The sequence below is a fragment of the Ostrinia nubilalis genome, chromosome 7 (genome assembly GCF_963855985.1).
Source record: "Ostrinia nubilalis chromosome 7, ilOstNubi1.1, whole genome shotgun sequence".
Classification (NCBI taxonomy): domain Eukaryota; kingdom Metazoa; phylum Arthropoda; class Insecta; order Lepidoptera; family Crambidae; genus Ostrinia; species Ostrinia nubilalis.
The window spans coordinates 9,271,665-9,290,180 of record NC_087094.1 but is presented as its reverse complement, the minus strand read 5'-3'; the positions used below and the strand labels follow the sequence as shown (position 1 = coordinate 9,290,180).

Below are 18,516 nucleotides of genomic sequence, written 5' to 3'. Positions count from 1 at the left end.
AAAATAAAAGTCGGTTCCCTTGTCGAGCGCACCGCAGTAACATTGTACGAGTTACGAGCGAGCCCCGGCGCAGCTCAACTGTGAGATATTGCCTTTTTTATGGCCCACTCTACTATACTATACTGGCACAGAATAGATCACATGATGCGATAAAATATTGCCCTCCGTCCTCACATCAAATCGAATTAACCCGTCCACTTGCATACAAAGACGACACGAGAATACGAATGGCGATATCCCGAAATGTTTTCCCTCTGTAATCGGAAAATCGTACATTCACTTACTATGCGAATTCAAGGAAAACAAAACTGTTCAAGTTTTGGAAAAAGTGCTGTAAGGCGAAGAAACTTTGGTCTGAATCTTACCAAGCCTAGATTTACATTTAAGTAGGTACCTACTTACAAGACTCTCATCAAAAGTTATGGTAACGAGTGCGAATGTAATCCCGCAACTCATGTTTACCGTCCCGAAGAGACGCAAAGCCTCTAACAGAGCCATCTACAACTTAACCCCGTAATACGTAATTGTACTACAATTAATACGCAAACTTGTAATTAATTTCCGCGTGATTAACGGGTATAATCCGGACTTACTCGAGATTACGTGAGCGTTGCCGAGGTGAGTTATTGTGTAGCACGGCGGGGCGGGGGTGGGTTCGCTGAAGCCGCCGCAAGACAGCGAAGGCTCGCTCCGTTGTCCTCCCCTTAAGATTCTCGCGGACGCCGCTGCCAATTAGGAGCGCAATCGCTCACGCGGCGGAGTCCCCCTCCCCGCCCCGCCCAGCACTACTCTTTGTTTCGTGACCGTGGTCGACGCAGCCCCGTCCCGCCATCCCGCCACTTGTTCGCCAAATGAAAACGGTTTCACTTTGGTATTACCAAGAGAAGCAATAAAGATAAAGTTTTAAGAAAGGTATTCCACCTTTTTTCGCTTTGGTTTCCGAAGTTTGTACGGTCTATTACTTACAGCTTATAGCTTTGTAACTTTATAATTGTATATATTAGCATTCCTTGCGGTATTTTGTGCTCATACTGATTATAAAGTAGATAAGTACCTACTGAATAACACATTTTGATTTAAAAAAGACTCCAATACAGATTTTAACTAGATATTCTCATCTTATTGACATACGAGCTTTTGTCCGCGGTTTCACCCTCGTGTAATTCAGTTCGGCATGGATCACGTTCACGGATCGTTATAATAAAGCCTATTATAGGTCTGTGATTTTTATGTAGGACATAACAACAAAAATACTGTGAAATTTCGTCAAAGTCCATTCAGGGCGTAGTTTTAAAAGTAGCAAATGTCCCACCATCCTCGCAAATATTCACATTTATAATATTAGTATTCGTAGAATAATTAAGGGAGAGTCCGGTAATTTGGGCCAGTTTTTTTCAATCTCATATTACACACAATTTTGTTTTGTTTTTGCTAATGTCCATGACATATACCTAATAAAAGATAAATTATTCAACTTACTATTTCATAGGTATTATTCAACATGACTACTAAATATAAAAAATAAAATATTTGGCTAAATTGGACTTGTTGAATTTAGCCAACCGGTTCGATAATTTGTACCACTGGGTTACTAAATTGGATTTCAATAAAAAAAAACTATGGCAAAATATTATACGCTACATTCTTAACAAATTAGGTAACGAAAAGGAACAGTAGTTAATAACATATTAAATCGATATTGTTTTACACATTATCACGATTTTGAGTACAAGTTTTGTGATTCCAATTATCGCAACGCACACTTGTACCTAATCTAATTTGCCAGTCTTGCTTTCATTTATTGTTAAGTCAAACATAACTATGCTATTTGAACTTCAAAATACGATTTACTAAAAAAATAAAATGTAAAATTGGATACAACTTGATGTGGTACAATTTAACCGACTACTAGGTGATAGTACTTTTAAAAAAATCGATTAAAAATATAGCTTATAAATACCGAAATGTGATTCAAATAATTAAAATCCACACTAATTTACGCTTCTAAATAATACATTATAAACACTGTGTGATTTTTAACAAAATTACAAACTAAACATGCATCGACAAAAGTTGCAAGAAAACAATGAAAAAAAGCTTTTTAATTCATCTCAATTCATTGACACGGCAAAAACCATAAGGCCGATTATATTCAATGAATTTAGTTCGTATCGCTGAGTGTTGCAATTACAAACATTCAATAAATACTTTAAGAAATATGAGGGTGGTACAATTTACCCGGCGTACAATATACCGAACTCCATGTAATTACGTTTACTTAAAATAACATTTGAATAAATAAAAATTAAGAAAAGACAATGATTAATCTTATTTTATTTTGATACCAAGTCTTTTACGATTACACCTTACAGGTTTTATTTATATAAATAGTCATAGACATGTCATAAATGTTTATTGCATCATGTTGGTACATTTGGATCTAAATAGAATAGAGAGATTTAAAATGTAAAGATGGACTATTAATATCAGTATCCCGAATACAGGTTGTAAGTAGGTTTCTGAGTTGCCTCTGAGTAAGTTACATAGAGGTTTTTTTAATTATGAGTAGATATTTTATGTCGTAGCTACATAAACGAAAAATGTTATTGTGAATTTTTCCAAAAGATTCATGTAATTAAACAATAAACATTTTCCAAAATAAATGAAAATTCATTAAATTTTAACTTTTAAATTAATTTGGTTTGGTTGTAATGGTTTGTAAATTCTGTCAGCACTTTGTGGTAGTAACACACAAATAATGGGGCGCTGGAAAATAAGTACCTATCTTCAGGCTTTAGTTACCACCTTTACTCACTCACACATAAACCTGTGAGATCTGAGTATTTTAAAATACAACAACAATTTGCTATGGATAGAAAAAAAAATTTTATGATTTTTTATTCCAATTTACTATATGGGGCCTGGATCCTGTCCCCGGCATAAAAAATCATTTATTTAGATGTTTGAATGGCTAACTCTAAATGTTAATCGACTTGTAAAAAACTGAAATTTCTTCTTCTTTTATTTTGGCAAATACAAATACAAATACAAATACAAATACAAAATCATTTATTGTGAATCATAGGTAAAATGGTGACATGTTACATTAGGTAGTATCACTATGTTCCGCTCAAAGAGCATACAATTTGTCAGACAACAATAAAATTTGGCAGTTACATAAACTAATTAGATTTATCGTCAAAGAATTCAGATATATTATAATAACATTTATTAATTAAATAAGTCAGTAAAGTTTTTTTAAATGAATTTAGATGTTCAATTAATCTAATGTCTTTTAGTAATTTATTTATAATCTTAGGTGCCATGCCTACAATATTCTTAGCAAAAAAAGTTGTCTTATAAGGATCCTTACATATTAAATTCTTGTCGCGTGATCTGTGATGACTTCTGAATAATGTTGGGTTTTGTCTGACGAAGACCGCAACTTCATAAATATACATAGATGGCAAAGTTAGAAGGTTCAACCGTATAAAGTGAGGTTTACATGTATCTGTGGGTTTTAGCTGGCAGATTGCACGTACGCATCTCTTCTGTGCTCTGAACACTAGCTCTCGGTCAGTAGCATTACCCCAAAAGATTATCCCGTATCGTAAGATTGACGCGACGTATCCGTGATATGCCGTTAATACTGTTGATTCATTGGATATCTTCCGCAACATGTATAGGGCATAAGAGAACTTACTTAGTTTTTTGCATAAAGATTGTATTTGAAAAGTCCATCTTAATTTATTGTCTAAATCCAACCCAAGAAATTTAACTTGCTCAGTCTCGTCAATATTTGTGTCAAGGAATTTAATGTCAAGTTTCGGTTTGTTATTCTCTTTAATTCTAAAATTCATCACATTAGTTTTGTCTAAATTAATTATTAAATTATTGGATTGCAGCCACTTAATACAACACTGTAGAGAATTGTTAATCTCATAAGTTAAAGTAGAAACATTATCTGAACTAAAAACAATATTTGAATCATCGGCAAAGAGGACCATAGGGTGACTGGTAGCTTTTGGAAAGTCATTGATATACACCAAGAATAACAGCGGACCAAGAACACTGCCCTGGGGAACACCATACTTGACTACACGAGTTTTTGACTGGTATATCTTTTCAGTTTTTGTCAAAGTACATATTTTATTAATTTGTGTCATTTGTGTTCGGTTACTAAGATACGATTCTATTAAACTAAGAGTATTTCCTCTTAACTAAGAGCTTTCCTGGCAAATAACACTTCTTGGTTTTGAACTCATATAAGTAATGGAAAAGTTTCCTGATGTTGAAAACATTATATTTCTCTGAATGGGATTAAAATATAGACCAAAACTAAAAAGACGGTGAAGTTTTTTTTTAAATCCATCAAGAAATTGCTGAGAAATTAATTATTTAAATTGCCTACATATTTTCGCGTGGATCTCAAACATAAGCGGTGCTGTGATGTCACGCAGCCCGTTCTAGTTTCAAAAAGAATGCTTACCACCCATGGAGCGTAGTCGAGAATGACACTATATGTCAAAGTCTTCTTTATCATTTTGTATATGGCCAGGTCTGGGATATTTAAAAACAAGGTTAAGTCTTGAGTGACCCTGGCTGAAAAATTAAAAACTAGATTTTAAAAAAAGTGGATCTGCCAAAAGCACTGGTCCAGGGCACGGTAATACCACGGTAATACTATCATACAGTATTGTAACTTCATATCAACGGACGAAACGCGAGCTTTCCTTCGAAATTCAAATCTCGGTATGCGCTCGACATGCAAAAGTCGGGGGTGTCGCGAATGTGCCACAGTAATAAACGGACGATGTATTGTTTTTGAAACAGTAAGTGCTCTTTTTATTATAAAAATAATTACAACTTACCTGTTTATACAGGGTGTTAGATAAATAGGTTTATAAGCTGACACTAGTCCATGTTAACATATTATACATATAAATGGTACGGTGAAGTCAGTGCAGTGATATCATCATTTTAATTTTCATATAAAATAAAATTTATAACATCAGATTTGTATGAAAATTAAAATTATTAAAATGATGATTATCAATTTTCTGACTTCACTATACCATTTATATGCACGTGTTAACATGGGCTAGTGTCGGCTTACTAACCCATTTACCTAACACCCTGTATAATAATCAAGCATTTTGTACGCCTCAGTCGAGGCGCATACATTTTACGGTCGCAAATTTATAAGATTTATTACTAAATCCTAACACAAATATAACTTTTAATTAAATCTACTAATCACAAAACAACGTGCATTTTATCCTATTTCATTCACTAAGTTATTTTGTTTGTCAAAATAAAATAAAAAATTACAATCTCAAAATACATTCAAAACAAAACTAGATAGAAATTCTAAGTAGGCAGATGATATGAAAATAGGGTTTGCAGGTGGGCAGCCCTATCGCATGTTGTCATACAGTGACGTACCGCGCGGCTGTTGACATTTATTTCAAAAATATGGCCGAGTTGGAATACTGTATAGATAGTATTACCGTGGTAATACTATCATACAGTATTGTAACTTCATATAAACGGACGAAACTCGAGCTTTCCTTCGAAATTCAAATCTCGGTATGCGCTCGACATGCAAAAGTCGGGGGTGTCGCGAATGTGCCACAGTAATAAACGGACGATGTGTTTTTTTAAACATAGTGTTTTTTTTATAAAAATAATTACAAGTACCTATTTATACAGGGTGTTAGGTAAATGGATTTATAAGTCAACACTAGCCCATGTTAACATTTATGCATGAAAATAGTATGGTGAAGTCAGTGAATATCATTTTATTTTTATTATCATTCAAAATAAATATCAGATTTGTATGAAACTTAAAATTATAAAAATTATGATAACAATTTTCTGACTTCACCATTGTAAGCATTTTTACTGTGAAACAGATGTTAATTGGAAATTAAAATGTATATTGTTGTTTTAATATATAAATGCGGGTAAGCGAAATAATAAGAAAAAATAAGAAAAATTACAATCACAAAATACATTTACAAAACTAGATAGAAATTCAAGAAGGCAGATGTAATGAAAACAGGGTGCGCAGGTGGGCAGCCCTATCGCATGTTGTCAAACGGTGACGTACCGCGCGGCTGTTGACATTTATTTAAAAAATATGACCGAGTTGGAATACTGTATAGATAGTATTACCGTGTCCAGGGGTAGTAAATCACTGTTTGTACTCTGAATGACTGTCGTGACTAGGTACACCGATCAAAATGGCGCGAATATTTGTTATGCGCAACTTTAGGGCCCTGTAAGTTCTTTATTTGTAGAAATGTTTTTTCACATATTATTATTAGTTTTACATATATTTCAAATTTATTAAAAGAAAAAAATTAGAAACTTGTCCATTGTGCAACCGACTACACGTCACTGTCATTGGGACCTGTGATTCTCACTCACAGTTGCAAAATAGCACCAAATACTGAGGCTGAGTTGCATTCTTATTTATCTTAACTATTTTAACTTTGAAAAACATCAAAAATCTGTCAAACTCCATACAAATAACACCGGTTTTGGTTAAAGTATCGGTTAAAATAATGTGGAGCAACTCAGCCCTACAACCATATACCTACTATGTCTTTACCTTGATAAGCCATTGCATCGCTGTATAGCCAATTCTAACACTTTAATTACAATTTTTACAAGCATCCACGTTGTCGGTAAGTCAATATTTGGCAAGTATTATACATAGAAGACTGCCACCATTTAATTTTGGTGTTACAATACAGGGTGGAATTTTGTAATGCGACCTTAAGGGAAAATACTCTACTGTAGATAGAAAATTTTACTCAAAGGAAAAATTCCTTTATCTTTGAAGTGAAAGAGAACTGCATTCAAATATTTTCCGAGAATTTTCGAAAATTCACTCACTACCATTCCATACCATTTTTTGTAAATAAATAAAATGGTTTCAGTTTTCATGGTCAAATTAAAGGATCATTTAATTTATCAAGTTTAGTAGAGAGATTTCATCCTAATTAATCGTAGCGATCGATGCAACAAAAATACAGGGTGTAATTTTAACAGATTTTCTTTAGACTGGCCTGCACCTGACTTAAATCCTCCTAGCATGCCTGGGATATGCTTCAGAGAAGAGCTCTTAGGAATTTCCCTGAAGATATTGTGCATAAAAACCAACTTTTCTTGCATCTTAACAGAACTTGGGACAGTATTCCACAACAGGATATTGACACTCTTGTTTTGAGTATGCAGAACCGATGCAGATGTATCAGGAGAGTCTTAGGTGGATCCACGGATTATTAATTTTAAGTTTTCAATAATATTTGTAAAAAAAAAAGTTTTGTTGTTTTGATGTTTCAAAAATAAAGTTAAGATTGTGTGTGAGTTTTTCCTCTTCTTCTAAGTTTTTTTTAAATTTAACTTTATCTAAAAGTTTATTATCAGATTAGATAGGCTATTAAACAAGGTTTATTTTAATGTGTAGGTGTCTCAACAAATAGTTAATAGAATTTTAGTTATTTAGGTTTAATTGAAATATCCCTAGACCATGTTGATGTATGTACACAATTAAAATAAAAAAACACAACGTACGTACTCTATAGACTGCCATCCGATTTAATAATAGTAAATTAAATGTAAAAAATATATTAAATACTCTTCACAAATACCCAACCAGGTTCAAAGCAATTGTAGATATTCGGAGATGTAGGTAGAACTATTTTTTAAAATCTAATCTAGCACAAACTAAAAATGTAACATAAAATACATTTTAAGTTAAATTTTTTGCAATAACATAAACTCTGGTGTAGTTTCATTTCACTGTAATTCAGAATTTGGAATTTGAAAATTTTTACTTACTGACCAATACCTATTCTCTTCCTGATATTTTTTAATTTTAAATTGTGAAAAACAATGCGACAAAAAATCTTTAAAAAAAAACAATGCATTTTGCTGCATAAAATACTACATTAAAGTTGAAAGTTATGGTTTGAGAACATTTTATTTTTAAGTTTGTTCGTAAGTACAGTATTTTTACAGTAAATGCCTTTCAATCTATTCATACAAGACAGTTTTTTAATATGAAACTACAATTAAAACAACCTAACAAAGTTTAAAATGAAAACAAATATTATTATTACAGACTTTTGTCATCTGATAGTTTGGTCGGGATGTTAATCAGTAGTTCATGGACATGAACACTATCGAAGTAGGTAGAAAGGACAATACCAACATTAAATTGGTATCCGCCGATTACTCATAAAAATTAGAAGCTGACCAACTACCAACGGCCAACTAAATGTCTGTAGTCAGCGGAAAATCTCTATTAATTTATTTTTTCTCGTTTTTTCTCAGAAAATTGTTAAAAATTAGATTTGCTACGAGTGCTACGGCTACGGGCTTGCTACGAGGTAGGTAAATCATGCTACGAATGTTGCTCCTTAATATTATGGTTAAAATCTGTGAAAATGCTTGCCTATGTTATGGTTCACGTCATGTATAGTTTTCTTTGTATAATTCAAACATTTATTTTACCACAACACACACTTATTATGTGAGAGTAGTTTTAATATTATTTTGTTTATACCAAGAGTTTAGTACATTGAAATTTAACCATACAAAGGATAAATGTAGATATTTTTCATGTGTTTGTGTTTTACTACGCCTCTGTATTTAACAATAACTGGTGCTTTTGAGAATTTAATGCCATTTCAGATAAAAATATGACGTTACAACCAATCAAAATAAAGAGTATCAACAGAACAATCTACAACAATAACATTGAATGGAAAAAGTGTAACTTACGTTGCAGATTCATCGCTGGCGGGAAGATGTGGTGGTTTCTCATGGCCGCGTCTTGCGGGCGGGCGCACTGCGGCGGCGGAGGCTGGTACCTCATGCCCTGGTACCGGTACGCCGCCTGCGACATCTGGCCGCACGACGCCAGCTCGCCCCACGACAGCTCGCCGCCGCCGGACCCCAGGCATCCTCCCTCGAAGCCGCCGCCGGCCCCGCTCAAGTACCCGTACTCCATGCTGTCCAGCTATCTCACCAGCTCGCCTGACATCAGCTCCGGACCACCGCGAGGGCGCCGCGCCGCGCGGGGCGCGCGTCTCGTCTCAGTCGCCGCGCGAAGGCTCACAGCCGCATAATTGGATGAGCCGCGCTATATCGAATTATGCCGATTACAGATGGTATCCGATCCGTGCGATAGTTTTTGCTGGCGCGGAGGTCCGCGCGGTCGCCCCACTCGAAATCGAATGATAAGCCTAATTCAATAAGGGCGAGCCTCGAGGACGGGGCGGGGCGCGCACCCCCGGCAGCGCCAATGGCCGCGGCGGCGGGCCCGGCGGCGCCGCTCATTGGCCGCCGGCGCCCCCGCCGCCCCGCGCCCGCGCTTCGCCGGGGGTGCGTGTCACGACACTTGTCTACTTTTCTTTTCGCCGACAGTTCCTTTGTCATTGAGGAAAATAAAAAAGTTGTAATTAACGATCCAGGTACCCACTTAATGAATGGCTATAGGTATATTTTGTTTGCCGGAGTTTCGCTGTTCTGCAACTTTCTGTAAGATTTCGTATTGATATGTTTGTTGTTATTAAGTTATGCATTATATTTTTTTTATTATTGTTTAATAAATGAGTTTTTCCAATAGAAAAGAAGAAGAAACTATTTATGCCTATTGGATAGGCACTAACCATTTTTTTACACTAAAATATTTTTTTATTTACATTATTCTTCTTACTGTAATTTATTAATATTTATTTAATGGAAAATGATTTGTGAAATCTCACAAACTGTGATTTTTGCAACTATTTTTCCTTTCTTTTTTTTATAAACTTAAGTTGAATAATAAATGAGTGTACTGAATATGTACCTAACTTTCTTAAACTTAAAATTTTAAAAACTAAAAAAATAACACGCAATATTTATTTTGGAAACTGTATACCTATTCTTACATAAAAATCAAAACTACTTAAGCTGAAATTTTTAGACTAAGTACTTACTTATTTCCTTAGACCTCCTGAAACCATTTAAATAAATTAGCGATACCTATGATCATCAAAATTTCGCTGATAGATCGTTAAGATAATGTTATGATTTCTATAGTTTTTGGCTATTTTTAGCTGTCAAACAGCGAGCATACATGTTGCCCATTTTTCACTATTAACCTATCTTCGTAAAGGTGTCATTTAATAATTCTACCAATATATTCAACAGTATTATGTTGACAATACAACTGTTATTTTTATCTACAAAACTACAAATACAGAAATTACAATGTTTTAAGCCTCTGTCAAACAGCGAGTGATGGCATAAGGATGGGCGTTCCAATACAATCCCATATTATTTGCCAGTTATAAATGATATTTTCAGGTTATCAGGGCTTTGAAATTGGACAAATGGTAAAAGTTTTCTTTAAAATGGACTGCTAGAGATGTTAATATATTATCGTCACTTACCTCTACGTGTGTATTATTGAACAATGGTGATATAAAATTGGTACTAATGTAGAGATATGTTATAATATTTTCGGAAAAAATCAAAAACTGTTTTATATGTTAAAAAGCTCAGTCGAAAAAAGCTTTAAGTCACCAACAATTTCATTTCATTTTTTGTTTAAAGCTAAAAAAACTTGTGACGCAAGATTTTAGAGGCTTTAAGATGAAATCAAAATTCAGTTCGAAATCCATAAATAGTAGGAAAAATTACGAAACTTTTGACCCGCAATGGTCAAACTTGGATCCACAGTCTACTAGAATTATTAGAATGTACGTAAAGTAAAAGTAATAAAAAAACTGAAAGTACTTTATTTGCCAACGTGTGGTATTATTTTAAAATTATTGATACCGAATTCTATGAGTAAGCTTAATATCAACCCAAAGACTTACCTCAATAGGGTGCCCTGGGTGGGTATACTTGGTGATAAGGAAAATGCAGTGTTTCACGGGATGTTTTATACTAGCTTTCCGCCCGCGTGGAATTTTGTCTGTCACAGAAAATCTTTATCGCGCGCGTCCCTGTTTCAAAAACCGGGATAAAAACTATCCTATGTCCTTTCCCGGGACTCAAACTATCTCTATGCCAAATTTCATCAAAATCGGTTCAGTGGTTTAGGCGTGAAAGCGAGACAGATAGACAGACAGACAGACAGAGTTACTTTCGCATTTATAATGTATAGATTAAAATCAGTATTAACTTACGTACTCTGTCTCTAGTTTATATTTAGAAAAAGACTAGCGGCCGCCCGCGACTTCGTACGCGTGGATCCCGTTTTACCCCCTTTCCCGCTTTTCTGTTGAAATTTTTCCTGAATTTTCTTTGCTATAAACATCACGGAGCCCGAGACCTTTCCAACGAATGCAAAACCGTGGAAATCGGTTCGTGCGTTCTGGAGTTATAGCGTCATGGAGGAAAACCCGACTTATTTTTATATAGTAGATATCTGAAATAAAATAAACTCTAAATTCTTAGTCTTAGGTAGTAGGTATGTGCAGTTTGTGCAGACATTCTTATAGGTACAACACATCAACATTAATTTTTTGTTGAAAAATCACACGTATTACAACTAAACAAAAGGTCACAATCTTTTACTTGATATCAAGTACTGAAATACAGTAGAACCTTGATAACTTAAGCCTCGATAACGTAATAACCTCTATAAATTCATAAAATGTTGTGTTCCCTTCCCCTCGGAGTCCAAAACCTCTTTTACTTAAAATACGAACCCTCTATAACTTAAACGAATAATTTGGGCTTCGCACCTCAGTAACTCAAAGTTGTACCTACTGACGACGACCTTTGTAACTTCAATTATCTGTCAATGAGACGAATGTGCAATAAAAGAAGGTTTCCTGTAGACCATTTTTATTGTCCATTGCTTACACGTGTTTACCAAATGGCTCCAAAATGTAAACAATAGACTAAAGTTTAAGTACAGTAACTTATTTGTTTGTTTGTGTCAGTATCTTTTAACCTTCGTTCCGGCAGCATCTCTTTGCACACTGTGAGTGAAAATGAATTCAAAACGAAAACTGAAAGCATTAACATATGCTGAGAAATTAAAAGCGATTGAAGCTGTGGAAAGTGGATTGAAGAGAAAAGACGTTACATTATCCATCATATTAAAAACAAAGCTGAATTCTTGAAGAAGCAAGAATCGGGCGTGGAAAGCGTGAACAGTTTCAAACAAAAAAAAATCACCGACTTTTTTATGTAGAATAAACTTCAATAAATATACCTACCTTTAAATGTAAAATAAAGTAATTTAACCTACCTCGTCTATCTTTATTAGTCTTAAACAAAGCTCTTCTTCGAACCTCTGTAAGTAAAAATGTAAACCGATAAAAACTCTTTAACTTAAACCCTTAGTAAGTAAAAACCTCTATAACTCAAATTATTTAACGTTTCCCTTGGTCTTTATCTTATCGAGGTTCTACTGTATATCAAAATTACAAGATTAAAACTCTAGTAATAGAACAGCGCATGTGAACCCAGCGGGGTGCGAATGCAAGTTTGCGGGGGAAGGGGTGAGCATGAGAAAATGACGCGTATAATATTCGCAATATTGATATTGGTGCGACAAACGCCGCTCTCCCAAGAGACGCGCGGTCGCACGACGCTGTATTTATTATTTATATTCATTACGACACGATTTTTCGTTTGTTATTTTTGTTTATCACGTTGATTGCTTAGTTTTGGACTAGTTACTCGGAATTATTCCTATAATATTAATTATTGGTGCCTCGAAAATTAAAATATAATATTAAAAAAATATATTTTAATTAAAAATAAATTATTATTAACGTCTGTAGATAATTTATTTTACTTAAAGAATCTTAAAACACTGAAATTCATAATAATATTTAGGTATGTAGGTAGAACTACCGAGTAATTATCTATTTTAAAGTAAGAGAACAATAAAAAACATTTCTAAGATATTCAAGAGAAGGTAGGCTATAATTATTTTTTATTTTAATTTTCTTTAGAGTTTTCCTGAAATTGTTACAGAACCATCCCACACTATTACTATTGTTGTTCCATCGAGACCTAAGACAACAACTACTATCAGCCAGAGTCTTTGATAACAATTACGCTGCAACCTTGACACACTTGACAGTAAATCAAAAGACAAGTGCATGCGTCGCGCGCGCACGCGGCAGGCGGCCGCCTAATCCGATAATGTCCCGGTTATGGACGGTGTGCGTTCTCTGCACTCCACTTACCCCGAGCCATAGACAAGGTCGTCTGATAGACTTGCTCTGTGGGAAAATCATTTCACATGCTTTTAGAGCTTAAAAAGCTTTAGTACTTTGAGATTTGTACGAGTATCAAAGCTCGATCAAACTCAATTATACTAATTACAAATAATTTCACAATTTATAGATTTTTTAAAATTAATAAAATAGTAAAACATCAAATAACGTGCATTTTTATTATAAAAGGCGAAGTTAGTGCCACATAGCATTATCTCCCAGTCAATCGTTGGGAAATTAGAGTAAGCAGTGCTTAAAGGTGATGAAGTTTTTCCTATGACGTAAGGAATATAGAATCAATTTTAGATGCATAAAATCGTAAAATACAAGATAATGTTTTTAATACATGTTCTTTTTAACTAAATTACAATAATTTACAAATACCTACTTTATGTAAATATTGCATAATATTCTCTTTAAGTGCCTGTAGTCACTACAGTGTAGTGGCGTCTATAAGCCCATAAGTCTGCAGGCCGGGCTAACTCGATTTGCGCCCTCCAGCCACATGCCTGATGCGCGTTGTCCCCGCGGCCGTACGCTGTTTTTAATTAACGAATGCAAACTCTTTAACTGTTCTTGGGTTGTGTAATGTGCGATAAAACCTACTTAGCCATAGCAAGTGTCTATAACTTCAGCACCAGAAGAACGACTCAAGATATTTCAATTTAGTGATTGCCTTGTCTTAGGAATACTCTCAACAAAAAATATCAACCTGCAAGAGTTGGATTAATAAATTCAATTGGCTCGTTGTTTGCAATAAAGCGGACATTAGGATCTTAATTTGAGAATTGTATAGTCGACACCACTAACCAATAATTCCAAGACCAATTTTTAAGAAATGGAAGAGATGATCTTAAGCTACCTTTACTACACTTTATGAAAATGTCGTATTTTGAAAGCTCATAAAAATTAAACAATGACAATTTACTAGATGTACGTATATTTCTTAACTGCCTTATTGTCGAGCCTTTGCAGCCTCCAGCATCAGATTGGCTTTTAAAAGGCTCTTAATTTTCCTGTCTTTATCATAAGTATTTTAATATTTTTATACATTAACCCTAAAATGAATATCAGAATTTATTCTCGGTTATGCTCTACAATATAATTTTTGGTCTGAGTTTTTAGAGCGATCAAATCACAGAACATCTACATCGCAAATGGCGTGTTATTTACAAAAAGTGCGTGTTTATCACGAAACAAGCAAAAGTTGCGAGTGGCAAAAAGTAGATTGTCCAAGGCGAAAGTGGATCCGCGGCAGTTTGATTGCAGGTCGCTAAGTGATCACATATTTTACCGCGGCGACTCTTGTTTTTCACGGGGACATTCGCGCAATCAGCGTCGTAGGCACTCGGATATGTCTCTACATATTTTAGTTGGCTCCAAGAACGTTGAATAGTTAAAAGGATAGAAGAAAATGTTGGATTATTTTTATAACTAATGCTGACAAAATTATTATGACTTTAACTTTGTTCAATTCAGTTTATTATTCGTATTATCATATTACATGCTACAGTCGAATCTATGGAATAGACTGGTACACCTGCATTTTATTTCGTAGCTTAACTATGTGTGAATTAAACATTTTATAAGATTTTGTTCAAACAGATTTGCAATTTGTAGTGATAACTTACGAAGATGAAAAGTGGAACATAACAGTAAAGTTGGTCCACGAACTACACATCTTTCAGGAAAGGTCGATGCTTGAGATCTTCTTGCGATAGAATAAAATCCGAAATAAGGTCATTCGATGGAAGATCGGATGACATCCCATCCATGAAAGTATAAATCGACATGAGCTCATTTTTTTTATTTAGTTACGTGGTATTGATGCATTTAAATATGTTATGGGATTCATTTACAATTTATAACCAAATAACAAAATTATACCTACTTACTCCCTGGACCTCTAAAATATCATTATTTATATATTTTTAATACGAAAGTATACAGCGAAACCTATATAAGATTTGGCTCAACACGAAAACCATCAAGCAATTAAGGCAGCTCTTTCGTAACTGCTGTAGTTGTAGTCTTTTTGCCTAGACGAGGGCAGAGACCAGAGGGACGCGGGGCGGGCCCGCACCTGAGCCCGATGATTGATGAGCTCACCCATCGCCATGATTGCTGACGCCTCCATTAGCGGCCCCACCTCGCCTGCAGACGTCACGGCACGTATACGTGGAAACTGTAATTATAAAAGTTGCCAACTTACGCTAATGTAGGTAGTCATTAAGACGCCTCGTGTAATTTGTTCGAGTTTACAGCGGAGTTAACAATTTGCTTAGATTGTTGTGTTTTAATGAAAGTTTATTGGTGGTACTTTTTTTCTTTTAAATGTTTAAACACATAGGTATCAATTAAAAAAAAGTAGTTCAAAGGCTATTTTCATTTAGTTGTCAAAAGACTTCGACGACATAGGTATAATGCGCAAAGATCATCCTACTGAAACAAATTTAGTTTCAAGAACAGCTTGACCTGGTTGGAGGTGTACGTCACCGCGGGGCTACTCCGTTTGCTTTGCGAATTCGCATTTCGCAGAAGAAAAACGTCGTTAATAAGTTTAATAATGCCTGACTGGTTCTACTAGTTATCTACTCGTAACTATATCTCAAATATCAACTATCTTCACATCTTTACTGAGCTATACTAACACTAAACAACAAACAGGTTGATCGTATATACCAGGGCATCTTTACACATAAAGTGTAAACATCAGACCGCGTGTTTGCAATCCGCCTTCCCGATAGCTCTTTATAGTTAGCGCTAGCGCAGTGAAGGGGAAGATCGGTCGGAGGACGGAGGACAGGACCTCGCTTGTCAAAGTGGCCGCCGGCTTGTTTGAACAACTAATGAGCGGGCCCAGGAGACGCGGTGTTTGCCCCCGACGCCCCGAGCGCTCCTCGCCTCGCTTTTTGGCGTTCCGCTGAACATCATGTGATCCTGGTGTAGTTTTTGTCGGGAATAATCGTATTATCTAATGTTAAAGCTGAAAATTATCATGGATTTGTCTAGGGTTCCCATTTTCATCGTTTATTTTCGAGTAGCTATTATTTAATTCTTTCGTACCTAAATGATATATTTATTACGTCTCTTTTGTGTCCCAAACTGAAAAACTTACCTATTTTCATGACTTGATTATTTGAATTTACCTATCTACCTACATTTTGTGTGAAAGATCATGAAAAAGCTTTTCAGTTACTCTAAATCTACAGATTTCGAGGTAGGTAGAGTTTTCATAGAGAAGATACTTACGAATTTCTTGAAGATATTAAGAAAGTATTTTTTAACGTAAATCATCTAATAAAATATACTTTACTAGCTCAAAAGATAATAAACGAAGGAAATGGCCAATAAATAGGCTGATTTTAATTTGCAGTCCGATGACGAGGGTTCCCACCAAGGTTATAAGTTGTGCTATTCATATCTGTGCTCAATTTAAAACTAATTAATTAATCCGTTAAATAAAAAACCTTTTATTATCTAGCTGAACCCGAAATTCGTTAACATATAAGGACTTGTCGATTTTCCCCGCAAAAGCGACGTTACCCGTGGTGCCCGCACCTCTGTTTACACGGCCCTTGGTGTCGTATCGGACTTTCAAGTGTAAATTAGAAAATTGTGGACGACTCAGACAGCGGATACCTACGAGTAGGCGTTGAGCCATGCGTATTGCGTACCTTATGTACACATCCATCAAATACCTCCTACCTCATTAAATATTCGGTATCTCAGATCTCAGATGGTATAATAATATGATGTAGTATACGGGTGGTAAACAAAATGCTTTATTAGATTTTTTTTATCCACTACGAGGAAGCTCTTGGCCTGTATCTCACCTGATGGTAAGTGATGATCAGCCGATCAGGCCGAAGGTGAAAGCGAGCTTCACCCGTTATCCTCAACCACGGAGGAACTGGCTATCTTCTCTAACTGCCTGAACACAACAATGCTGTTAACACTGTTTTTATGACGACAGACTTAGGTAAGATGGTGGTAGCTAGCCAGGCGGGCTTAGAACAAGCCCTACCACCAACCAAACCTAACAGAAAAATCTGCCCCCACTGGGAATCGAACCCGGGACCTCTGCGTCTGAACCACCACTAGACCACAGAGTCGGTAGATGTTTTAGATAAGTTTCTGCACATACAAACTTGTTTAATTCGATATCAAAAATCCTTTCATAAAAACTGCATAAATGTAAAATTTCTTGATCTAAACGAGATGAATTTAAACCCATTTCATTTTCTATTTAACCTCTTCAAGTTTTGTTTGAACGACAAAAGGTAGCCTAGGCTATGTTCTCATAATTATCATGCCTCACAGGTCTAAGCTACACCAAAATATGTCACCAATATAAAAGGCATCAAAGCATTAACTACATTGAACTTGAATTACATGAAGTTACACAATTATTACAATCTCATGCTCTACATCATACTCGTGCATAAAAATATGATCGAGTGATTTTCCAATATAAAATAATCATAATTATATTTCTCAATTACTTTTACCAAATTAGCGGAGCACTTGAACCTGCTCTCATTATTACAGGTTGACCATCAAACTGCGTCGTTTACTTTATATCTAAAACTAACAAAACAACAATTAAATATTTTCTAGATATCTCAAATTTTCCCGCAGTTCACATGCAAATGTTCATAATTCAGATACGGCCAGTGACATCTATCGCCACGCTACGAAATGTCCACCTCAAAAACAGTTGGAGCTTTCCGTAGCGCGATCGCTACGAGACGACAGGCGTGCGACGCAACTTTTTGGGTGCAGGGAACTAGTACCGAAAGCTTCGGCAGATGTCACTAGCAGTGAAAGCTCTCTTTAAACTTTTTATTGAATTCGGTATGTAGGTATGATGAAATGTTATTATAATTATTTAGTAAGACAAATAAAAAAAGTAAAGTAAAAAAACAGATTTAGGTGTTTTATGTTGTGATTAAAAGATTGCGTAAATGGCAATTTAAAATAAGTTTTTCTATATCATAACTTTCCAAATAAATTCACAACTATGTAGTACTTATTTCAGAGTCTTGTGAAAATCAATTACTACATGCTTACTTTATTACAACCCTCATATTTGACCACGTATTTCTGTTGCAATATAGCACGTATGACGACGAGATAAGATGCTAGTGATTAGCTTTACGTGCTATCGTATAAACCTTCATTTCTATTAAGAAAAGTAGTCATAAAATATTGCTACTAGCATTTACATCGTGTAATTTATGATATGGTTGTACTATTATGTATAGGTCAA

General features: G+C 35.1%; 1 protein-coding gene across 1 annotated transcript in view; it reads right to left on the bottom strand.

Annotated features, from left to right (window-relative positions):
- Positions 1 to 8,864, bottom strand: part of LOC135073605 (paired mesoderm homeobox protein 2B-like) — a 34,198-nt gene extending 25,334 nt beyond the window's left edge. Inside the window, exon 1 of the mRNA XM_063967766.1 lies at positions 8,797 to 8,864. Within this exon, the coding sequence (XP_063823836.1) occupies positions 8,797 to 8,839 (43 nt within the window). The 5' untranslated portion in view covers positions 8,840 to 8,864. The remainder of the gene's footprint in view (positions 1 to 8,796) is intronic.
- Between the last annotated feature and the right edge of the window lie 9,652 nt (positions 8,865 to 18,516).